Source organism: Ranitomeya imitator, chromosome 4 (genome assembly GCF_032444005.1).
Source record: "Ranitomeya imitator isolate aRanImi1 chromosome 4, aRanImi1.pri, whole genome shotgun sequence".
NCBI lineage: Eukaryota > Metazoa > Chordata > Amphibia > Anura > Dendrobatidae > Ranitomeya > Ranitomeya imitator.
This window is the reverse complement of record NC_091285.1, coordinates 332610611-332636401: the sequence shown is the minus strand read 5'-3', so window position 1 is coordinate 332636401 and position 25791 is coordinate 332610611. Positions and strand designations below refer to the sequence as shown.

The following is a 25791-nucleotide window of genomic DNA, read 5'->3' as shown; positions in this document are numbered from 1 at the left end:
CAGTTGGACACTTAGTACAAATAATTAAGTAAACAACATTTGAAGTGTCACAGCTGAAAGTACCTGGGATCTTGTAGTCCTGATGGGAATTGGGGATCTTTATCTTGTCCGTGGTCATTATCATTATAAATGGACAGGTTTTACATTTTTTCTGATTGCAAGGAAAGGTACCTGCAGCTGTTGGAGAGGACAGGGAGCTCTAGACAATGATGCTTCCTAGATTTGGGGACTGCCTAAAACACAGTAGTGGGGGGGTCTGGAAAAATGGATTGTAATCGGGCATCTTATTGTAGTAAAGGTTGTAATTTCCATGCAGCTCCCCTTAGCACCTCCAGATTTGGATTGTAGGTAACTACAAGAGGTACCCGGTTATTTTCTTCTTTAGCTTTGTAATGTAGCAGGTGATTCCTTGATATTCTGGTGGCTCTTGTAATCTGGTTTTCAATTGTTCTTAGATGGTATTCCTGATTCAAAAAGGTCTTTCTGAGGCCACCAAGGTTTTTGGGCAGCATATAGACAGAGAAGAAGCAGTGGAGCAGAATGATATATAGGTTAGTGTGTAACTGGAATGCGGAGGAGTCCAGCGGGTTGTCCTACTCAATAATTCAATAATTGACAGCTATATGTGCAAAAATAGTCATAAGAGGAACACTGGTTCCCTTTAAGAGCCATTTAAAGAATCTGACTTAGACATGAGATTGTGAAATGACATTTGTAGGGTTTTCTATCATTTCCCATTATTTCTAGATTTAAGGGATTTTACTGATCTTATTTTTTATATGTATTTTTCACCAGCAAGATCTATGCAATAGATATTTTTATAATTATATAAATACATTTTCTACTTACATTTATTGCTGTTGGATTAATCGCAAGTTTGCATCCAAACCATATGAGACAGGTAGTAGTGATTGAAAATGTGGAAACAAATACGATCTGATAATGAGAGATCTAAAAGGGAAATAAATATATACACAACTTGCTTAAAAGGGAACCTGTCAGAATAAGTTATGGTTTACAGGCCAAAAACTCTGTCCATCTACAGTCTGCATTAAGCTTCATTCAGATGTTCATATATCACAGACTGTTCTGATTACAGTCTATGATGCACAAACTGCATATTTCTATGAGGTTGTCAAGTTCAGGTTAGGAGACCCATGGCCAGTCAATGCACCATGGTTCATACACTGTAACAGAGTCACTGGTGAAGTGATGGAGGGGAGATACGTGTCACTGCGCATGATGGCGTCAGTGATGTAAAACCAGAATAGTTTCCTCCAGCACACTGTGTTGGGTCAGTTTATTGAAAATTAGTTATTTTATGGGCTGGTTTTAGTCGACCTCCATAGAGCGAAAAGGAGGGGGTCCATCATATCTCCACATGTAGAGTCCTGAAAGGACCTGTGAGATGTCAGGATCATGTAATCAGTCACATGATGGAGAGTCACATGGTCTGGCTTTAAATAGCTTAAAGGGAACCGGTCACCCCCAAAATCGAGGGTGAGCTAATCCCACCAGCATCAGGGGCTTATCTACAGCATTCTGTAATGCTGTAGATAAGCCCCCGATGTATCCTAAAAGATGAGAAAAAGAGGTTATATTATACTCACCTGGGCGGGCGGTCCTATCCGGTGGGCGTCGCGGTCTGGTCCGGGGCTTCCCATCTTCATAGGATGACGTCCTCTGCTGGTCTTCGCACTGTGGCTCCGGCGCAGACGTACTTTGTCTGCCCTGTTGAGGGCAGAGCAAAGTACTGCAGTGCGCAGGCGCCAGGAAAGGTCAGACAGGCCCAGCGCCTGCGCACTGCAGTACTTTGCTCTGCCCTCAACAGGGCAGACAAAGTACGCCTGCGCCGGAGCGCAGCATGAAGACCAGAAGAGGACATCATCTGATGAAGATGGGAGGTGCCGGATCGCGACACCCATCGGACCGGACCGGGACCGCCCCTGGGTGAGTATAATCTAACCTCTTTTTCTTATCTTTTAGGATACATCGGGGGCTTATCTACAGAATTCCAGAATGCTGTAGATAAACCCCTGATGCTGGTGGGCTTAGCTCACCCTCGATTTTGGGGGTGACAGGTTCCCTTTAACTCCAGTGTTAGTCAAGGCTATTGAGGGCCTGGAGAGGAAGACTCCAGGAGAATGTTTGTGAACATAGTGCTTTTGCAAGGACATTGTTAACCCTGAGTGGGCCGACCTCCACTAGCACAAGGACTGCACGTAGTCCTACTGCTTTGTTTTGCTGTTTTGCCCAGAGGGTAATTTTCTTTACCACACCTTGGTTTATGCGGTACTAATAAACCAAGTGCATCCTTATAGGAGCAGTGTTCCATTGACTACCTCCATGTGTAGCCAAGTGTGCGGATCTACCACAACACGGACAGTGTCACGTCGGCAAACATTTATCAAACATACTGTTCCCTGAGGCCCCACAACTGAGTGTAAGAAAACAGCGCTGGAGAGGGTACATCCGATGTGTGCCGAGATTAAACGTTTTCATGAAAGTTTCTCCCAGGTCCTCCCAAATGGGCAGAACTGGGTAAGACGAGAGTGGGACATCACAGCTTGTCTACTTCCTGATGAGCTGTGGCATTCCATACATTAAAATTCTCACTCCAGTACCTAACTGGGGTCAATTTCTGGTGTAACACACGGACGTGAACGCCACTCCTCAGATGCGCCTGATTCATGGAGAGGCATGCAAATCTTCTTGACTCAGGAGCATCTGCGACAACAGGACTTCATAGTATTGCCAAAAAGCCCCCATAAGAACGGCAGTAATATCACTGATGAAGCTGCATCAGAAAACTGAGCACCGATGCGCTTTCCTGAAGTGGTTTCGACTGAGAAAACTCGATGGCTACTCCATGTGCACTTAGCCTTGAATTATAAAAAAGTTAAGGCATTTTAATAAATTACTTACAGCATTTTCTTTGTTCTTCAGCACGGCAAAATGTACAACAGCAGAAGGTAGACACTGGAAAAAAAAAAACGTAAATAACTTATCAGCTTCTTACATGTACATAGAAAAGCTCATTCTGCCAAAGTCTGAAATACAACATCCAGCAAAATAGCATTTGTTTTACTTTTTTTTGTGCTGCCAGATGCTGCTTTGAATACTATAGTGAAAAAAGTGATAGGCGAGCACTAAAATGCTCGGGTGCTCCTTGCTCAGGTCGAGCATATTGAAATGCTCAGGTGCTCGACCCGAGCAACGAGCCCAATGTAAGTCTATGGGAAACTCGAGCATTTTTGCTGCGGCCCCCCAGGGGTCTTTTTAGGGTCTAAAAACAGCAGAAATCGATGGGAACAGTGCTCAGATGACATGGGAACATCATGGGGAAGACCCCTGGAAGCATTTGTGTCTCCAAGGTTACTGCTGTGAACAATGTTGTCAGAGTCTTACGCCACTTTTACAGGCGCACAATAAAACATACAAAAACAAAGTCAAAAGGCATTTTCCTGGAAAGTATGTTAAGGAACATTCTTTCCAGGATAATAATTTGTATATAAGGCAAAATAAATAACCCAAAAACAAAAATGCTCCTTTATCACTTGGGCAATGTTCACACGTAACGTTTTTGATACGTTTTTCAACTTTAGCACTGCATGCAACCAAGACAAATGCATTCACTGGGAAATGTCATTTTAACATTTTACAACCTTATCTGAACATGTGGTGTGTGACACATCATCAGACACATCCTGTTTCATTTATGAAGGAGAGACTGAAAGTCACAAAGCCTATTTTTATAGGGCCATCAGGTTCTTAAAGGTCCAGCAGTCGGTCCTCACTATTCTTAGAGAGACATCAGCTGGCTATGCTTTGTTGTTCCCATTATTAAACAGTGGGTCTCCTATACGGTTATAAATAATCTGACACGTCACTCCTTCAGTAAATAAGGTGCACGGAAAAGGGTTACCAACCCCTATGTCCAAAAGTAATACAAAAATCCCGGCACTCAAAGAGTCATGAAGAGTTATAATAGTTTTTATTTTATATTTCCCGTGAATTCAATCAATAACATTTCGGTCTTTATGACCTTCATCAGACAATAAATGCAGAGACAGAAAAAAAACGACCCGCTGTATATGTGCGACTTCAATCGGAGTTCGCAAAAGAATCCGGTGATAAATATAGATGCTAGCCGTAAAAGAGCGGCTTGTGGAATGCCATCCACAGGCCGCTCTTTGACGGCTAGCATCTATATTTACCACCGGATTCCTATACAGTTATTGCCTATGCATTGAATGCAAGGCCTGCCCCAAATTTGGATGCACCTCAATAACCGTTTGAACAGATGTCCTTTATGGCCACATGAAACTAAAAAAGTTCCTATTATTGCTCATTTGGTACTCCCATACTGTTTTCCCATGAGTGTAAAAGCAAGGTCTGCCATGCCTCAAAGTTACACACACGCCAATAAAGGTACCGTCACACTAGACGATATCGCTAGCGATCCGTGACGTTGCAGCGTCCTCGCTAGCGATATCGTCCAGTGTGACAGGCAGCAGCGATCAGGCCCCTGCTGTGCTGTCGCTGGTCGGGGAAAAAAGTCCAGAACTTTATTTGGTCGCTGGACTCCCCGCAGACATCGCTGAATCGGCGTGTGTGACACCGATTCAGCGATGTCTTCACTGGTAACCAGGGTAAACATTGGGTAACTAAGCGCAGGGCCGCGCTTAGTAACCCGATGTTTACCCTGGTTACCATCCTAAAAGTAAAAAAACAAACAGTACATACTTACCTACCGCTGTCTGTCCTCCAGCGCTGTGCTCTGCACTCCTCCTGTACTGGCTGTGAGCGTCGGTCAGCCGGAAAGCAGAGCGGTGACGTCACCGCTCTGCTTTCCGGCCGCTGTGCTCACAGCCAGTACAGGAGGAGTGCAGAGCACAGCGCTGGAAGACAGACAGCGGTAGGTAAGTATGTACGGTTTGTTTTTTTTACTTTTAGGATGGTAACCAGGGTAAACATCGGGTTACTAAGCGCGGCCCTGCGCTTAGTTACCCGATGTTTACCCTGGTTACCGGCATCGTTGGTCGCTGGAGAGCTGTCTGTGTGACAGCTCTCCAGCGACCAAACAGCGACGCTGCAGCGATCCGAATCGTTGTCGGTATCGCTGCAGCGTCGCTAAGTGTGACGGTACCTTAACCCTTTGCACAGACGTCCTGGATGGCCACATGAAACCAAAGTTCCCACTATTACTCATTTGGTACTCACATACTGTTTGCCTATGCATTGAATGCAAGGCCTGCCCTGCCCCAAAGTTACACACACCCCAATAACCCTTTGAACAGACGTCCTGGATGGCCACATGAAACCAAAGTTCCCATTATTACTCATTTGGTACTCCCATACTATTTGCCCATGAAGTTAATGCAAGGTTTGCTCCAAATTTGGATGCACCCAATAACCCATTGAACAGACGTCCTGGATGGCCACCTGAAACCAAAGTTCCCATTATTATTCATTTGGTACTCTCATACTGTTTGCCTATGCAGTGAATTGCAGTGTAGAGGCTCAAGAACCTGCATTGGAGCATTGCAGTGTTGAGGCTGAACACCCGGAAGTGGAGCATTTCAGTGTTGAGTCTGAAGAACCTGCATTGGAGAATTGCAGTGTTGAGGATGAAGACCCGGCAGTGGATAATTGAATTGTTGAGGCTGAAGAACCTGCATTGGTGAATTGCAGTGGTGAGCCTGAAGTATCTGTAGTGGACAATTACAGTGTTGAGGCTGAAGACATGGCAGTAGAGCATTGCAGTGATGAGGCTGAACACCCGGCAGTGGAGCATTGCAGTGTTGATGCTGAAAAATCTGCAGTGGAGAATTGCAGTGTTGAGGCTGAAGAACCTGCATTGGTGAATTGCAGTGTTGAGGATGAAGACCCGGCAGTGGAGAATGTCAGTGTTGATGCTGAACACCCAGAAGTAGAGCATTGCAGTGTTGACGCTGAACACCCGGAAGTGGAGCATTGCAATCTTGAGCCTGAAGAACCTGCATTGGAAAATTGCAGTGCTGAGGATGAAGCCTGGCAGTGGATAATTGCATTCTTGAGGCTGAAGAACCTGCAGTGGAGAATTTCAGTGTTGAGGCTGAAGAAACTGCAGTGGAGAATTTCAGTGTTGAGGCTGAAGAAACTGCAGTGGAGAATTGCAGTGTTGAGGCTGAAGAACCTGCATTGGTGAATTGTAGTGGTAAGCCTGAAGAACCTGCAGTGGAGCATTGCAGTGTTGAGGCTGAACATCCGGCAGTGGAACATTGCAGTGTCGACCCTGAAGAACCTGCATTGGAGAATTGCAGAGTTGAGGATGAAGACCCAGCAGTGGAAACTTGTATTGTTGAGGCTGTTGTGCCTCCCTCCCCCTGTGTGCTGCTGTCCTCGCTCTGCATGTTGTCCTGCCAGCTTGGGTCAGTTACTATATCATCCACCACCTCGTCCTCCACTTCCGCACCCTGGTCCGTCTCCTGACTTTCTGGCAATTGTGTCTCATCAACGCCGACCTCTTCTGATACTTTCCCACCATTGCCTTCGTGTGAACGTGGCTGCTCAAATACTTTGGCATCGCTACATGTGATCTCCTCTTGCCCTGCTTCAACTGGACCGGGCGAGAGGCCAGAATCTACAAATGGAAACGTGAAGAGCTCTTCGGAGTATCCAAGTGTGGGATCAGTTGTCTCTGGGTGCTCAGCATGCTGGGAGGAATATGAAAAACTCCAAACTCACGGCTACTGAGACCTGACCGTGTGGAACACAGGGTGGTGGCGGCAAAATGACTGAAAGCATTATCCGCTATTCAACCAACAATCTTTTGGCACTGCTCTGGGTTCAATAGTGGTATGCTGCTGAGGTCCCTTAGTAATTGGCACAGGAAGGTCAGGCAAGATGTGGGTGATTGTTGTGGCACAATTTCAGCTTGCCCATGGCCTCGGCCTCTGCAAGCACCATCACGTCCCCTTCCCATCCCTTGCTACGCACCTTGCCTATTTTAAATGGAGTACAATATTTTCCACATTCAGTACAAATGGTTGAATTTGGAGTAAACTTGTATGTGATCCGTGTGCGTGAACACCACAGTTTAAAATATTTGGCCTGTAAGTAAATTTTTTTTTTCAAGAAAACTGGTGTCAATAACTAGGCTAAGACACAGCAAAAAAATGCAATGGAGCTATGAAATGGCACAATTTTGAGCGCACTGATGTGAGGCCTGTGAAGGAGATACCCCAAGTTCAAATATCTGGCCTGTATTTTTTTGTTGTTGCAGCAAACGAGTGTCAATAACTAGGCTAGGACACAGCAAAAACGACAATGGAGGCCTGAAATGGCACAATTTCGAGCGCCCTGATATGCGACCCATGTGGCGGACAAAACGCAGTGTAAAATATCTGCCCTGTAGGTAACTATTTTTTTTCACCAAACTGGTGTCAATAATTTGTATAAGACACTAACAAAATTTTACAGTAGCACAGAAATGGAAGAATTTTCTGCGCACTCAGATGTGTTCACTGTGACGGCCAAACCCCTGTTTAAAATAGCTGAATTTTCACGCTGTACTATGTAAAGTATCTGGCTGTATTCAGCAGTGCCAACAAGCTAATGGAGAAAATAAACAGTGTGCTCTGGATTGCTTTTGAAGAAAATAATCAGGATTAAGATGCAAACATTTTTTTTCCTGGCCACTGATACCTGGGGCTATGTATATACTGTAAATATCTGTAATAGGCAGCAGCAGACACTAATGGAATGGACCCTATTGCTGTATGCAATGAAGTCTGCCACATACATTGGCTGCCTAGCACTGATACCTATATACACCGTAATTAGTCCTCAGAAGGACTGTTTGTTTAGCTGGATTTGTGTATTCTATATGGTATAACCACACTAACTTATACACCACCAAATCTGTCCCTTTATCTGCAGCAACTCTCCCTATACTGCCTAAAAGTACCTTCACACTCAGCGACGCTGCAGCGATACCGACAACGATGTCGATCGCTGCAGCGTCGCTGTTTGGTCGCTGGAGAGCTGTCACACAGACAGCTCTCCAGCGACCAACGATCCCGAAGTCCCCGGGTAACCAGGGTAAACATCGGGTTACTAAGCGCAGGGCCGCGCTTAGTAACCCGATGTTTACCCTGGTTACCAGCGTAAAAGAAAAAAAAAAACAAACACTACATACTTACCTACCGCTGTCTGTCCCCGGCGCTGTGCTTCTCTGCACTCCTCCTGCACTGTGTGAGCACAGCGGCCGGAAAGCAGAGCGGTGACGTCACAGCCAGTGCAGGAGGAGTGCAGAGAAGCACAGCGCCGGGGACAGACAGCGGTAGGTAAGTATGTAGTGTTTGTTTTTTTTACTTTTACGCTGGTAACCAGGGTAAACATCGGGTTACTAAGCGCGGCCCTGCGCTTAGTAACCCGATGTTTACCCTGGTTACCAGTGAAGACATCGCTGGATCGGTGTCACACACGCCGATCCAGCGATGTCTGCAGGGAGTCCAGCGACGAAATAAAGTTCTGGACTTTCCTCAGCGACCAACGATCTCCCAGCAGGGGCCTGATCGTTGGTCGCTGTCACACAGAACGATTTCCTTAACGATATCGTTGCTACGTCACAAAAAGCAACGATATCGTTAACGATATCGTTATGTGTGAAGGTACCTTAAGTCCAGAGCTGACTGGGACGAGCAGGGCGGCGCCAGATCTGATATAGACCTCATGACGTTGTGAGGCCAGCCAATCACTGTAATAACAGAACCAACATGGCTGTGGCATTACAGTGCGTGGCAAAGAATCCCTGCATGAGCACTACAGAGAATGCTCGCTCATCACTATTAACTAGTAGTGATGAGCGAGTGCACTCGGTACTCGGTTTTTCCGAGCATGCTCGGGTTGTCTCTGAGTAATTTGGGCGTGCTCAGAGATTCTGTTTGAGTCGCCACAGCTGCATGATTTGCGGCTGCTAGACGTCCTGTTTGTTAGGATTCCTCACAAGTATTCAGGCTCTCTAGCAGCCGCAAATCATGCAGCTGTGACCACTCAAACATAATCTCTGAGCACGCCCAAAATACTCAGAGACTACCCGAGCATGCTCGGAAAATCCAGGTACTGAGTACACTCACTCATCACTATTAACTAGGAATCTAGTTTTTGTAAATTTTGACTAGCAGCAGTAGGCAAATGTATGAGGCCATGTGCATACACTGAGTGTTTGGTGAGTTTTACATTAGTATTTGTATGTCAAAATCAGGAGTGGAATGATCAAAAGAAAAGTATAATAGAAACACGTCACCACTTCTGCATTTTTTGCCCACTGCTGATTTTGGCTTACACATACTGATAAATACTCAGCGTGTGCACGTGAATTTGCAGTCCGTGTTTTTTTCTACAGTTGATTGGTTCCTTGAAAATGCAGTATGATCTTGGTATGCTGTAAGAATCACTATTAGGACCTTACATATTTGCAAAATGTTACGAAAAAGCCCCTAACACAAGAAAAAAACCAAAAACCAATATCAAACAAATGCTTAAAAAATGTGTAAAGAGAACTTAAAGGGAATCTGTCACCCCAAAAATCATATATGAGAAGGCCACCGGCATCAGGGGCTTATCTACAGCATTCTGCAATGCTGTAGATAAGCCCCCGATGTATCCTGAAAGATAAGAAAAATATAGTTCTTACCGATAACGGTATTTCTCTGAGCCCATGACGGCACCACGGAGAGAGGGGATCCGCCCACCAAGGACAGGAAACCTACGGATAAAAAGGCGGTACCACTTTCCTGCATCAGTTTGTTTACATAGAGAACGATGGGAGACTACTAAGGCATTTGCAAATTTTAACTGTTTAGCCTAATAAGATACCGCGTGACTTTAACTATAAATAGATTATGAATAGACTATGGCACTCTTTAAATGTGCGCACCCATAAGTGAAGGGAGGGAATGTACGGGTGCCGTCATGGGCTCAGAGAAATACCGTTATCGGTAAGAACTATATTTTTCTCTGATCGCCCATGATGGCACCACGGAGAGAATTGCATAGATAGTACATTCAGGGAGGGACCACCGCTTCTAGAACCCTTTTACCGAAAGTAAGGTCTGAAGAGGAGATTAGGTCCAATCTATAGTGCCTATAGAATGTGGATGGTGAGGACCAGGTAGCAGCTCTACATATCTGGTCAATGGAAGCTCCGGCCTTCTCCGCCCAGGAAGTTGCTACTGCCCTTGTTGAGTGAGCCTTAACCTCCCCGGGAGCGGACATCCCACTTGCCGTGTATGAGAGACTGATGGCGTCTGTGATCCATCTTGCTATGGTGGCTTTAGATGCTTTTTTCCCCTTCCGGAGACCCTGAAAACACACAAACAGAGAGGAATCCTCCCTACTCTCTCTAGTGACTTATAGGTAATGTAAGAGACATCTTCTTACATCTAGTGTATGTAATGTTTGTTCCTCCTTATTTTTAGGATTGGGACAGAAGGAGGGGAGAGATATCTCTTGAGACCTGTGAAATTTTGAAGCCACTTTCGGGAGATATGCTGGGTCTGTTTTTAAAACGACCCTATCCTCTAGAAATTGTGTGTGAGGAGGGTTGGCTGAGAGAGCCTGTAAGTCGCTAACCCTGCGGGCCGAAGTGAGGGCGACTAATAGAGCTGTTTTGAGAGATAGCGTTTTTATTGTAGATTCGTGTAATGGTTCGAATGGAGGATTAGTCAGGGCTTTAAGGACCAAGTTTAGGTCCCATTGTGGAACCACTTTTACTGGCAGAGGCCTCGATCTTCCTGCTGCTCTGATGAATCTAGAGACCCACCTATTTGAAGCTAAGTCAAAATTGAATAATGCTCCCAATGCCGCCACGTGAACTTTTAGGGTACTAGTGGCTAAACCCATCTCCAAACCTTTTTGTAGGAACTCTAATATGGAGTAGGAACTCCCTATTTTTGCACCTGAAGAAGACAGAAACTTTTTCCATATTTTGCCGTACTGTTTTGTTGTAACCGGCTTCCTACTTTTTAACAGAGTTGAGATTAACCCCGAAGAGAACCCTCTGCTTTCTAATATTTTCCTCTCAAGAGCCAAGCTGTCAAGTGCAAGTTCTTGACTCGTGGATGACAGACTGGGCCCTGTGACAACAGATCCTGGAGGCCTGGTAATACCCAAGGGTCGGATATTGACATCTTCCTCATCCATGAGAACCAAGGTCTCTTCGGCCAGAACGGGGCAATTAAGATGACCAACGCCCCGTCCTCCCGAATCTTCCTCAGCACTGCTGGAATCAGAATGAGAGGAGGAAAGGCATAGACCAGATGGTGACCCCAAGAAATTAGGAAAGCGTCCACAGCTACTGGGTTCCCCAGGGGAGATAGGGAGCAAAAGGAGGCTACTTTTTTGTTTAAATGGCTCGCGAAGAGATCTATTTTGGGAACACCCCATTTTTGTGTGATCTGGGTAAATATCACTGGGTTTAGTTCCCATTCCCCCTGTTTTAGGCTGGATCGACTGAGGAAGTCTGCCTTGTAATTGTCTACTCCCTTTATGTGTAGGCTTGTCAGGGATAGAAGGTTGCTCTCGGCTATTTGAAGGATCGAGTTGGTCACTTCCATTAGATTTTTGGAACGGGTACCCCCCTGATGATTTAGGTAAGATACTACCACCCGATTGTCCGACATCACCCTTACATGGTGAGATTGAAGGACTCCCAAGAATTCCTGAAGGGCAAATTTTACTGCCAGGAGTTCCTTCATATTGGAGGAATTGTTTGCAAGGGACGGAGACCAAATGCCCTGGGCTACTAGGTCGCCCAGATGAGCCCCCCACCCTGAGGGGCTTGCATCCGTAGTTAGGACCTTCAAGATCGGGATTACCCATGGGACTCCCTGGGAAAGATTTTCCTGCAACGTCCACCAAGTCAGAGAGTGATTGGTGCGAGGAGACAATGTTAACCGCCCGTCTAAATGCTCTCCTAGAAGGATTTGCTCTGACAGTAGCTGCCATTGGAGATCTCTTGAATGTAGTTGGGCCCACTGGACCGCCGGGATGCAAGAGGTCATAGAGCCTAATAGGGACATGCCCTGACGGAGTGTTATGGAGGGAAGAGATTGTACTCTTAACACTAAACTTTTTATCTTTTGTATTTTGCTCTCTGGGAGCCGACATTCCATTTTTTTGGAGTCTAGAGTGAGACCTAGGTACTCCTGAACCTGAGAAGGCACCAGTCTGGATTTTTCTAGGTTTAATAGCCAACCCAGATCCTTTAGAGAATGAATCACTAAATCTAGTTGACTCTTGCAATGTTGCGGGGAGGAGCCTATCACCAGGAAATCGTCCAGATATGGTACGATCAGGGTGTTTTCTTCCCTGAGGTGAGCCATTACCTCCGCGACCAGCTTTGTAAAAACCCTCGGGGCTATTGCTAGGCCAAATGGTAGAGCTGAGAACTGGAAGTGGCTTAGGACTCCCTTGATGTGGACCGCCATTCTGAGGAATCTTTGGTGATCCTTGTGTATTGGGACGTGATAATATGCGTCCTTCAGGTCCAGGACCACCATGAAGCATTGAGGAAACAGCATTTTGATAGATGATTTTATCGTTTCCATCTTGAATGCTTGAACCTCTAGGTAGTTGTTTAGGTTTTTCAAATTGATAATGGTCCTGAAGGAACCATCTGGCTTCTTTCTCAGGAATAGAGGGGAATAGTACCCTTGCCCTCTTTCTTGAGGGGGAACTTCCAGGAGTACTCCTTTTTTTACTAACCTGATAACCTCGTTTTCTAGCGTCAACTGCTCTTCTGCCGAGGATCTTGTGGATGTTATCTTGAAAGAGGGACGAGGGCACCTCTTGAATGTTAACCTCAGTCCTGATTCTATGATGTTTAGTATCCATCGACTTGAGGTAATCTTTTCCCAGGCTGGGAGAAAGAGAGATAATCTCCCTCCCACCTGGGGCGAACCTTCATTGTGAAGGTTTTTTGTTGTCATTGAGGTTTTTGTTAAAGATAAACCCCTTATTTTTGTTCTTCTTATCTTCCCATTTCCCCTGGCCTCTCCCTGGGTTCTTACGGAAAAACCTCTTGTTCCGAAAGGGCTTCCTATAAGAGGGGAGACCCAGAGAGGGGAAGGACTTTTTCTTGTCCCCTGCTTTTTCCAAGATGTCATCTAGGGTGGAACCGAACAGAAATTCTCCTTCGCAGGGGATGGTACACAGTTTTGTTTTCGTTTGCAGGTCGCCTGGCCAATTCTTAAGCCAGAGGGCGCGCTTGGCCGCATTAGCAAACACTGCTGCTCTTGCGGATAGCCTGATGGAGTCGGCCGAGGCATCAGCTAGGAAAGCCGCGGCCCCTCTCATTACTGGTAATGTGTCCAGCATTGAGTGTCGGGAAGTTTTCCCCTTTAATTGACCCTCTAGTTGGTTCAGCCAAATCATCAGGGAGCGTGAAGTACATGCTGCTGCTACTGCCAGCTTCAGGCCTCCTCCCGCTGCCTCCCAGGAGCCTTTGAGAAAGGCATCTGCCTTCTTGTCCATAGGGTCTTTTAGGACCCCCATGTCCTCAAACGGGAGGGCGAATTTTTTTGAGGCTTTAGCAATTGCTACGTCTAATTTGGGGGCCTTCTCCCAAAAGGAGCAGGATTCCTCCTCGAAGGGGTATTTCCTTTTTGGAGTTAAAAGAGTCTTTCTCATGGGCTTCTTCCATTCTTTCTTAATTAAGGCTGCTATTGCTTCGTTAAGAGGAAAAGCTCTTCTCTTTTTCTGTTCCAGGCCCCCAAACATGATGTCTTGTACCGATTTTTTAGGGTGGGAGTCTACCAGACCCATGGTACTTCTCACGGCTTTTATGAGGCCATCAGTATCCTCTAGAGGGAAACAGTTATGTCCCCCCAAGGAAGAAGTAGACGATGAAGATGAGGTGGAGGAGTCGGAGGACACTAAACTCTCACTATCGCTTTCGGATTTTGAGACTGGAGATGGGGACCAGTGTCTGGTCTTTCTCCTTTTTTTCCCACTTTTTAGTGATCTGAATGTGTCCTCCACTTGCTCTTTAATCAGGCTTTTAAGATCTGTTGCAAACCCAGGAAGGTTTTCAGATACAGTCTGCTGAATGCAAGTATTGCATAGTCTCTTATCCCATGTAGGTGGAAGATCCTCTCTACAGATGGCACAACTTTTGTGCTTAGTTTTACCTACGCTTTTCCTCCCCTAAAAGAGACAAATAACAATCTTACTGTCTCTGACATTCACGAAGCTCTACTTATCACCTCCAGGACCCATAAATACCGGTTGGGGATTCTCTGCCTCTGGCTTTTTCCCCGACGCCGTACTGGACTCCTTACTGTGTTGGGACCTTTGGCGTTCTTTGCTGGTGTCCTGGTGCCCTTTCTGCTGTCGCCTTTTTTGCTGCTGCTGCTGCTGCGGCGACGCTACAAGTGGAGGTGACTCGGGCTGAGGTGATGTCGGGTCGCTCATACTGCTGCTGGTCTGTGGAAGCTGCCTTGACACTCGGCTGAGCTGGCGCTGCGGCACTATTAGCTCTTGAGGCTCCTGCTTATTACTGCAGAGCCACTGGGAGGATGTGGATTCCTCTATTTAAACCCTCCCGCCGCTTTGCTTTTTTTTTTTTTTCCTTTCTGCACTTGAGCAGTAGCGCCTGCTCCACGGAGAGGAGCGCCGAACGCCGGCGCCTGCGCATTAAGCCCGGCGCCCGCATGAGCCCACATACCGCGCCAAGCGCCCTAGCGGCAACTCCGCCGGCACCTGCGCAGACCGCGCTAAGCGCCCAAGCGGAAGCCCCGCCGGTGCCCGCGCAGACCGCGCTAAGCGCCCAAGCGGAAGCCCCGCCGGCGCCTGCGCAGACCGCACCAAGCGCTCGAGCGGCGATCCGCCGGCGCCTGCGCGGAAGCGTCCTAACCTCGCGAGACCAGCTTAGATCCCGGGCATGCGCCGAACTTTCAAGATGGCGCCCGGGAAGCAGATATGGCGCTGCTGACCGGCGCCCCCGGTCCTATGCAGTCCCTATAGCGCATTACTCTGCACGCCCGATGGCGGTGCAGCGTGCAGACTGATGCTTGTTTTAGGGAGGGTCGCGCTGCACCTCCCGCAACCACAGAGGGACCCCCCTGGATGTTGCCGCTGCTGCATCTTACCTGGGGAGGTGACCGCGAACTCCTTGTCACCTCCCCCGCACACCCTGTCGGCCCACTGGCTCCCAGCGGTGGCGCTTCGGGTCACCACCGTAGCCGAGGCAGAGGGACCCCAGCTGCCTGAATCGGACTGGTTGGCCCCGGAATTCCAACGTCGAACTGGTAAGTCCGTAGGTCTCCCATCAAGGACAGGAAACCAACTGATGCAGGAGAGTGGTACCGCCTTTTTATCCGTAGGTTTCCTGTCCTTGGTGGGCGGATCCCCTCTCTCCGTGGTGCCGTCATGGGCGATCAGAGAAAAACAGGTTATATTATACTCACCCAGGAGCGGTCCCCGCTGAGGTCCGGTCCGATGGGCGTCGCAGGTCCGGGTCCGGCGCCTCCTATCTTCATACGCTGACGTCCTCTTCTTGTCTTCACGCTGTGGCTCCAGCACAGGCATACTTTGTCTGCCCTGTTGAGGGCAGAGCTAAGTACTGCAGTGCGCAGGCGCCGGGAAAGATCAGAGGTGCCTGCGGACTGCAGTACTTTGCTCTGCCCTCAACAGGGCAGACAAAGAAAGCCTGCGCCAGAGCCATGGCTGGAAGACAAGAAGAGGACGTCATCGTATGAAGATAGGAGGCGCCGGACCCGGACCGCAGCAGGACCGCCCCAGGGTGAGTATAATCTAACTTGTTTTTCTTATCTTTCAGGTTACATTACATTGCATTGCTGAATGTTATAGATAAGCCCCTGATGCCGGTGGCCTTAGCTTATAGGCCAATTTTGGGGCGAGATTCCCTTTAAGGCTGTGTGTACATGGGGCATTTTTGATACATTTTTTTCCACGTGGAATTGGCCTAAAATTGCTAGGGAATCTTTATACCAGTAAATGAGAATCCTGAAGTGTTGTGCACATGATCAGTATTTTTCCTTTCAGAATCTGATGTGCATTTAAATCTGCAGCATGTCAATTCTTTGTGCTTTTGCACAGGATAAAAAACGGATGCAAAAAAACAAATGGAAAAACACAGCAGATTTTTCTGCAGCGTTTTTTGCTGCCAAAAGATGCAGGTAGGGTTAAAGAACTGAATTAAAAAGATGTGCCACATGTCAGGCTGTGAGAGGTTTACTTATGCTGAAGGATTTATCACCTGGTGATGATCAATGCTAGACTGCAGAAGATACAGTAGTGTATGCATGCCAGTCCGACTCCATCCCCTTCTGTGATTAGAAGCTCACTGTCTATAAACTATGCACATACAGAGCCTGGTGTGGGCGGTAGCAGCTCTCAGCTCTGTTTGTGTCAAAACTGCTGCTAGTAAACTAAGTGATACATAATTGGATACTGGGTCTCTTTTCCTACATTTTGCTGCTGTCAAATGAGGTAGCACAAACCTGCCTGCTGACAGATTCTCTTTAACATATAATCATCGCACTTTATGATCTACTTCCACTGCAGGACTCCAAGAAATACAAGTTAATAATAGATTTAAATAAAAGATTCTCAGGACCAGGGTCCAGCAGCCATGTCAGTAGTATGTAGCCACAGGACCAGAGCTGTGAGAAACTCTTACATGTTTGCATCCCAGGCGGCTCTCTTGATTATAAAAATATCCAAAAACATATCCTAAATGTAAAGGGGCTTTAAAGCATAAAAATCAGTATCTCCATCATTATCAAAAGAGAGAGTAGGTGGGTGCTTTATAAGCATATAAAGCCCAAAAAAGATACCGTAGCAAAAGTATCCAAATAACAACGCTCAAGAAAAAATAATAAAGGTATGGATAAAATGAATCAAAGGTAGATATGACACATGTAAGAGGGATAAATAAAATGGAGGAATTAATCAAGTTGACACACGTGGTGAAGCAGGGTAGGGTCAGGTGCAGGTAGCAATGGTAGTGGTATAAATAGACCCACATGGTTGGGAATACAAAAAGGAATAAGCAAGTGCATAAAGGAAAGAAAAAATAAATTTTAAACCAACCACGTGGAGAAAGGTAAAAGTGTGGAGCTTACGCATAATGCTGTAAACCTCCTGTCCGCAACACCAGACACCCCGACGTGCATTTTGCAGATATGCTTTGTCAAGGGGAGTGTGACACTCCCCTGTGTGCCTAAACATTGGAGCTCCCCCACATGTGACCCCATTTTGTAAACTAAACCTCCCAAGGAACTAATCTAGATGTCCGGAGAGCACTTTGAACCCCCAAGTGCTTCACAGAAGTTTATAATGCAGAGCCGTGAAAATAAAAAATCATTTTTCTTTCCTCAAAAATTATTTTTTAGCCTGCAATTTTTTATTTTCACAAGGGTAGCAGGAGAAATTGGACCCCAAAAGTTGTTGTCCAGTTTGTCCTGAGTACGCCGATACCCCATATGTTCGGGAGAACCACTGTTTGGGCACACGTCGGAGCTCAGAAGGGAAGTAGTGACATTTTGGAATGCAGACTTTGATGGAATGGTCTGCGGGCATCATGTTACGTTTGCAGAGGCCCTGATGTGCCTAAACAGTAGAAACACCCCACAAGTGACCCCATTTTGGAAACTAGACCCCCCAAGGAACTTATCTAGATGTGTGGTGAGCACTTTGAACCCCCAAGTGCTTCACAGGTTTATAGCGCAGAGCCGTGAAAATAAAAAAATCTTTTTTTTCCCACAAAAATAATTTTTTAGCCCCCATTTTCTTATTTTCCCAAGGGTGAACAGGAGAAATTAGACCCCCAAAGTTGTTGTGCAATTTTTTTTGAGTACGCTTATGCCCCATATGTTTGGGTAAACTACTGTTTGGGCGCATGTCGGGGCTCGGAAGGGAGGGAGCACCATTTTACTTTTTGAACGCAAGATTGGCTGGAATCAGTGGTGGCGCCATGTCGCACTTTGGAGACCTCTGATGTGCCTAAACAGTGGAAACCCTTCAATTCTAACTCCAACACTAACCCCAACACACCCCGAACCCTAACTCTAGCCATAACCCTAATCACAACCCTAACCCCAACACACCCCTAACCCACCCCTAACCCTAATCCCAACCCTAACACTAACACACTCCTAACCCTAATCCCAACCCTAACCATAACCCTAACCACAAGCCTAACCCCAACACACCCCTAACCTTAATCTTAACCCTATTTCCAACTCTAACCCTAATTCCAACCCTAACTCTAATTCCAACCCTACAATGTGCCCACGTTGCGGATTCGTGTGAGGATTTTTCCGCACTGTTTTTGAAAAATCCACAGATAAAAAGGCACTGCGTTTTACCTGTGGATTTCCAGTGTTTTTTGGGCGGATTTCACCTGCGGATTCCTATTAAAGGACAGGTGTAAGACGTTGCGGAATCCGCACAAAGAATTGACATGCTTCGGAAAATACAACGCAGCGTTTCCATGCTGTATTTTCCGCACCATGGGCACAGCGGATTTGGTTTTCCATAGGTTTACATGATACTGTAAACGTGATGGAAAACTGCTACGAATCCGCAGTGGCCAATCCGCTGCAGATCCGCAGCCAAATCCGCACCGTGTGCACATAGCCTAATTCTAACCCTAACCCTAATTGCAACCCTAACCCTAGTTCTAACCCTAATTGCCACCCTAACCCTAATTGCAATTCTAACCCTAATTGCAACCCTAACCTGTTATGATCAGGTGGCCTTGGAGCAGCATGAAAACCTTCACTGGAGTAGGTGGTAACTTATACTGACTGCAAACCCTGATCTTATCACCGAAACTAGAAGTAGCCGTGGGGTGTGCCTAACAAAACCTAGACACCTCGACACAGCCGGAGGACTAAATACCCCTAAAGATGGAAATAGGAAAACTATCTTGCCTCAGAGTAGACCCCCAAAGGATAGGCAGCCCCCCACAAATATTGACTGTGAATTGGAGGGGAAAAGACATACGCAGGCAGAAAACAGGCTTAGCAAAGGAGGCCACTTCTAGCTAAATAGAAAAGGACAGGACAGGATACTAAGCGGTCAGCATAAAAATACTACAAAAATATCCACAGCAGAAAATACAAAACTCCACCACCTAACTAAAGATGTGGAGAGTATAACTGCAACTCCAGAGAATCCAACCAGACTGAGAAAAACAACTGACACAGTCTAAGCTGGACAAATAGAAACAAAAGATCAGCACTGAAAATAAGCACACAGCAAGTGTGCTTCAGAAAAAGAAACAGACACTTATCTTTGCTGAACTGGCAGCTAAGCAAGTGAGGCCAGGCAGAGATCCAATACTTCCAAAGAAACATTGACAACTGGCAAGGGCTAATGAATCCTACACACTTAAATATCCCAGTCAGAACAGCAATTAGCAGATACACCTGGCCAGGACTGTGACTCAGACAACTGAATTCCCACCTACAACCACTGGAGGGAACCCAAGAGCAGAATTCACAACACTAACCCTAATTGCAACCCTAACCCTAATTGCAACCCTAGTTCTAACCCTAATTGCAACCCTAGTTCTAACCCTAATTGCAACCCTAACCCTAATTGCAACCCTAGTTCTAACCCTAACTGCAACCCTAACCCTAATTGCAACCCTAAACCTAGTGGAAAAATAAAAGCAAATATATTTTATTTCATTGTTTTCCCTACCTATGGGGGTGATAAAGGGGGGTTTATTTACTATTTTTTTTATTTTGATCACTGTGATAGATTCTATCACAGTGATCAAAATGTACCTGGAATGAATCTGCTGGCCCGCAGATTCGGTGGGCGCACTGCGCATGCGCCTGCCATTTTGGAAGATAGCGGCGCCTATGGAGAAGACGGACGGACACCGGAGCTCGGTAAGTATGGGGGTGGCATCAGACCATGGGGGCGTAAGATCAGACTGCGGGGGGAGCGGACGGGAGGATGGAGGGGAGCGGAGCACAGCACAGTAGAGGACAGGACGGAGGGGAGATCAGTGGCGGGGGCAGATCGTGGTCTCCAGCCATGGCCGATGATATTGCAGCATCGACCATGGCTGGATTGTAATATTTCACCAATTTTAATTGGTGAAGTATTACAATTGCTCTGATTGAAAGTGAAACAGTCACTTTCAACAGCCAATCGGAGCGATCGTAGCCATGGGGGGGGGGGCTAAGCCACCCCCCCGGGCTGAAGTACCACTCCCCCGTCCCTGCAGGTTGGGTGAAAGAAGTTAACCCTTTCACTCGACCTGCAGGAACGTGATCATTCTGTGACGCAGCATATGCGTCACAGGTCGGATTGGCACTGACTTTCATGGCGCCTACACTATGTCACAGGTTGGGAAGGGGTTAATGACCGCAGATACGTCTTTTAGCTGACCTGAAATATAAGAGAATAGCATCCCCATACAGGAGACAAACCAGCAACTATCAGCTGTACACTATGGCTGACAATTTGCTGCATAAGTCACGATCAGTGTTGTTACTGTCCATATGTTTAACCCCTTAGATGCTGCTGTCAATAAGGACTATATCATATAAATGTTTAAAAGAGTGTGGCTTCTCCCTCTTTAACCACAATGGCACCCTGATATGATTGTGTGGTCCTGATGTTTGTCATGGCAATTCACGAGCAAATAACGGCCTTAGAGTCTGCCGACTACACTGACCTGTTAAAAAGTCAACGACATTTAGGTGGTAAAAATCAACTTTATCATTCCTATCATGCCACTTTGTATTAATACCTGAAAAGCACCTGAAGGGTTAATAAACTACCTGACAATAGTTTTCCGTATGTCAGGAGGTGTTGTTTTTAACCCCTTTACCCCCAAGTGTGGTTTGCAGGTTAATGACCAGGCCAATTTTTACAATTCTGACCACTGTCCCTTTATGAGGTTATAACTCTGGAACGCTTCAACGGATCCCAGTGATTCTGACATTGTTTTCTCGTGACATATTGTACTTCATGACAATGGTAAAAATTCTTTGATAGTACCTGCGTTTATTTGTGAAAAAAACGGAAATTTGGCGAACATTATGAAAATTTCGCAATTTTCCAACTTTGAATTTTTATGCAATTAAATCACAGAGATATGTCACACAAAATACTTAATAAGTAACATTTCCCACATGTCTACTTTACATCAGCACAATTTTGGAACCAAAATTTTTTTTGTTAGGGAGTTATAAGGGTTAAAAGTTGACCAGCAATTTCTCATTTCTACAACACCATTTTATTTTAGGGACCACATCTCATTTGAAGTCATTTTGAGGGGTCTATATGATAGAAAATACCCAAGTGTGACACCATTCTAAAAACTACACCCCTCAAGGTGCTCAAAACCACATTCAAGAACTTTATTAACCCTTCCGGTGCTTCACAGGAATTTTTTGAATGTTTAAATAAAAATGAACATTTAACTTTTTTTCACAAAAAATTTAATTCAGCTCCAATTTGTTTTATTTTACCAAGGGTAACAGTAGAAAATGGACCCCAAACATTGTGGTACAATTTGTCCTGAGTATGCCAATACCCACATGTGGGGGTAAACCACTGTTTGGGCGCATGGCAGAGCTCGGAAGCGAAGGAGTGCCATTTGACTTTTCAATGCAAAATTGACTGGAATTGAGATGGGACGCCATGTTTCGTTTGGAGAGCCCCTGATGTGGCTAAACATTGAAACCCCCCACAAGTGACACCATTTTGGAAAGTAGACCCCCTAAGGAACTTATCTAGAGGTGTGGTGAGCACTTTGACCCACCAAGTGCTTCACAGAAGTTTATAATGTAGAACCGTAAAAATAAAAAATCATATTTTTTCACAAAAATTATCTTTTTGCCCCCAATTTTTTATTTTCCCAAGGGTAAGAGAAGAAATTGGACCCCAAAAGTTGTTGTACAATTTGTCCTGAGTACGCTGATACCCCATATGTGGGGGTAAACCACTTTTTGGGCGGATGGGAGAGCTCGGAAGGGAAGGAGCGCCGTTTGACTTTTCAAAGCAAAATTGACAGGAATTGAGATAGAACGCCATGTTGCGTTTGAAGAGCCACTGATGTGCCTAAACATTGAAACCCCCCACAAATGACACCATTTTGGAAAGTAGACCCCCTAAGGAACTTATCTAGAGGTGTGCTGAGCGCTTTGACCCACCAAGGGCTTCACAGAAGTTTATAATGGAGAGCCGTAAAAATAAAACAAAAATTTTTTCCCACAAAAATTATTTTTTAGCCCCCAGTTTTGTATTTTCCCGAGGGTAACAGGAGAAATTCGACCCCACAATTTGTTGTCCAATTTGTCCTGAGTGCAATGATACCCCATATGTGGGGGGGAACCACTGTTTGGGCGCATGGGAGGGCTCGGAAGGGAAGGAGCTCCATTTGGAATGAGGACTTAGATGGAATGGTCTGCAGGTGTCACATTGCATTTGCAGAGCCCCTAATGTACCTAAACAGTAGAAACCTCCCACAAGTGACACCATTTTGGAAACTAGACCCCCTAAGGAACTCATCTAGATGTGTTGTGATAGCTTTGAACCCCCAAGTGTTTCACTACAGTTTGTAACGCAGAGCCGTGAAAATTAAAAAAAAAATCTTTCCCCCCAAAATTATTTTTCAGCCCCCAGTTTTGTATTTTCCCGAGGGTAAGAGGAGAAATTCGACCCCAAAAGTTGTTGTCCAATTTGTCCTGAGTACGCTGATACCCCGTATGTTGGGGGAAACCACCGTTTGAGCGCATGGCAGAGCTCGGAAGGGAAGGAGCGCCATTTGGAATGCAGACTTAGATGGAATGGTCTGCAGACGTCACATTGCGTTTGCAGAACCCCTAATGTACCTAAACAGTAGAAACCCCCCACAAGTGACCGCATATTGGAAACTAGACCCCCCAGGGAACTAATCTAGATGTGTTGTGAGAACTTTGAATCCCAAGTGTTTCACTACAGTTTATAACGCAGAGCTGTGAAAATAAAAAATCTTTTTTTTTCCCACAAAAAATATGTTTTAGCCCCGAGTTTTGTATTTTCCCAAGGGTAACAGGAGAAATTGGACCCCAAAAGTTGTTGTCCTATTTGTTCTGAGTACGCTGATACCCCATATGTTGGGGTAAACCCCTGTTTGGGCACACGGGAGAGCTCGGAAGGGAAGAAGCACTGTTTTACTTTTTCAATGCAGAATTGGCTGGAATTGAGATCGGACGCCATGTCGCGTTTGGAGAGCCCCTGATGTGCCTAAACAGTGGAAACCCCCCAATTATAACTGAAACCCTAATCCAAACACACCCCTAACCCTAATCCCAACAGTAACCCTAACCACACCTCTAACCCAGACACACCCCTAACCCTAATCCCAACCCAATTCCCAACCGTAAATGTAATCTAAACCCTAACTGTAACTTTAGCCCCAACCCAAACTGTAGCCCTAACCCTAGCCCTAACCCTAGCCCTAACTCTAACCCTAGCCCTAATGGGAAAATGGAAATAAATACATTTTTATAATTTTTCCCTAACTAAGGGGGTGATGAAGGGGGGTTTGATTTACTTTTATAGCGGGTTTTTTGGCGGATGTTTATGATTGGCAGCCGTCACACACTGAAAGACGCTTTTTATTGCAAAAAATATTTTTTGTGTTACCACATTTTGAGAGCTATAATTTTTCTATATTTTGGTCCACAGAGTCATGTGAGGTCTTGTTTTTTGCGGGACGAGTTGACGTTTTTAATGGTAACATTTTCAGGCACGTGACATTTTTTGATCGCTTTTTATTCCAATTTTTGTGAGGCAGAATGACCAAAAACCAGCTATTCATGAATTTCTTTTGGGGGAGGCGTTTATACCGTTCCGCGTTTGGTAAAATTGATAAAGCAGTTTTATTCTTCGGGTCAGTGCGATTACAGCGACACCTCATTTATATCATTTTTTTATGTTTTGGCGCTTTTATACGATAAAAACTATTTTATAGAAAAAATTATTTTGGCATCGCTTTATTCTCAGGACTATAACTTTTTTATTTTTTTGCTGATGATGCCGTATGGCGGCTCGTTTTTTGCGGGACAAGATGAAGTTTTCAGCGGTACCATGGTTATTTATATCTGTCTTATTGATCGCGTGTTATTCCACTTTTTGTTCGGCGGTATGATAATAAAGCGTTGTTTTTTGCCTCGTTTTTTTTTTTTTTTTCTTACGGTGTTTACTGAAGGGGTTAACTAGTGGGCCAGTTTTATAGGTCGGGCCGTTACGGACGCGGCGATACTAAATATGTGTACTTTTATTGTTTTGTTTTTTTTATTTAGATAAAGAAATGTATTTATGGGAATATTTTTTTTTTTTTCATTATTTTGGAATATTTTTTTTTATTTTTTTTTACACATTTGAAAATTTTTTTTTTTACTTTTTTACTTTGTCCCGGGGGGGACATCACAGATCAGTGATCTGACAGTGTGCACAGCACTCTGTCAGATCACTGATCTGACATGCAGCGCTGCAGCCTTCACAGTGCCTGCTCTAAGCAGGCTCTGTGAAGCCACCTCCCTCCCTGCAGGACCCGGATCCGCGGCCATCTTGGATCCGGGGCTCGAGCAGGGAGGGAGGGAGGTAAGACCCTCGCAGCAACGCGATCACATCGCGTTGCTGCGGGGGGCTCAGGGAAGCCCGCAGGGAGCCCCCTCCCTGCGCGGTGCTTCCCTGCACCGCCGGCACATCGCGATCATCTTTGATCGCGGTGTGCCAGGGGTTAATGTGCCGGGGGCGGTCCGTGACCGCTCCTGGCACATAGTGCCGGATGTCAGCTGCGATAGGCAGCTGACACCCGGCCGCGATCGGCGGCGCTCCCCCCGTGAGCGCCGCCGATCGCGCTGGACGTACTATCCCTTCCATGGTCATAGGGGCCCACCCCACATGGACGGGATAGTACGTCCGATGTCAGAAAGGGGTTAAAATGGTATCAGTTTTGGGGGCTTTCCAATATATAGGACCCCTAAAGGCACTTCAAACCTGAATAGGCCCCTAAAAAAATAATTTTGTGTATTTCCTTGAAAAAATGAAAAATTACTACATTTGTAAACCTCCTAAAAAGGCTAACAAAATAAAATAACATTTTACAAATGGTGCTGATTTACAGCAGACATGTGGAAAATGTTATTTGTTAATTTGCTATGGTATGAGTATCTGAATTAAAGGGATAAGTATTCAAAGTTTGAAAACTGCTAATTTTTTTACATTTTTGTCAAATTTCTGATTTTTTTTTTATAAATAAACAAAACATATCAACCTAAATTTATCATTATCATAAAGTATAATGTGCCACAAAAAAACAATCTCAAAATTACAGGAATTTGTCGAAGCATTCCAGAGTTATGACCACATAAAGTGACACTGTCTAGATTTTTAATATTTGGTCCTGTCACTAAGGGGTTAAACTTACTATGTACTGGAAAACAAGAAAACAAATTCCAAGGGCGTTGAAACAGTTATATTTGTATGGTGTTCATTGTGCACAAAAATGACCTAGTGATATTATTTTAGAAGTCAGTATGAATTTTTCAATTCCAAAGTTAAAGTTTTGTTATTTAAAATAGTGAAAAAGCATTAAGCTACTTACTGGTAGCGGCATTTTTCGGAGGCCCATGACAGCACACGAGAGAGGGGATCCGCCCTTAAGGAACAGGAAACCTACAGATACAAAAGGGCGGCACCTCTCCCCATGCATCAGTTGTATTTCAGAGCCTGAGAGGACTGCCGCGGTTAGTGGTACAC

General features: G+C 45.5%; 1 protein-coding gene across 12 annotated transcripts in view; it reads right to left on the bottom strand.

The window, feature by feature from the left end:
* MLC1 (modulator of VRAC current 1) overlaps nucleotides 1-25791 on the bottom strand; it is a 96328-nt gene that overhangs the window by 45979 nt on the left and 24558 nt on the right. For all 12 annotated transcript variants that reach the window (XR_011320741.1, XR_011320742.1, XM_069764949.1 and 9 more), the window contains 2 exons: nucleotides 2926-2979; nucleotides 850-951 (listed from right to left, as the gene is read on the bottom strand). Coding sequence is in view for 10 of the 12 variants with exons in the window: in XM_069764949.1 (XP_069621050.1) it covers nucleotides 850-951; nucleotides 2926-2979 (156 nt within the window). In the remaining 2 variants the exon portion in view is untranslated. The remainder of the gene's footprint in view (nucleotides 1-849; nucleotides 952-2925; nucleotides 2980-25791) is intronic.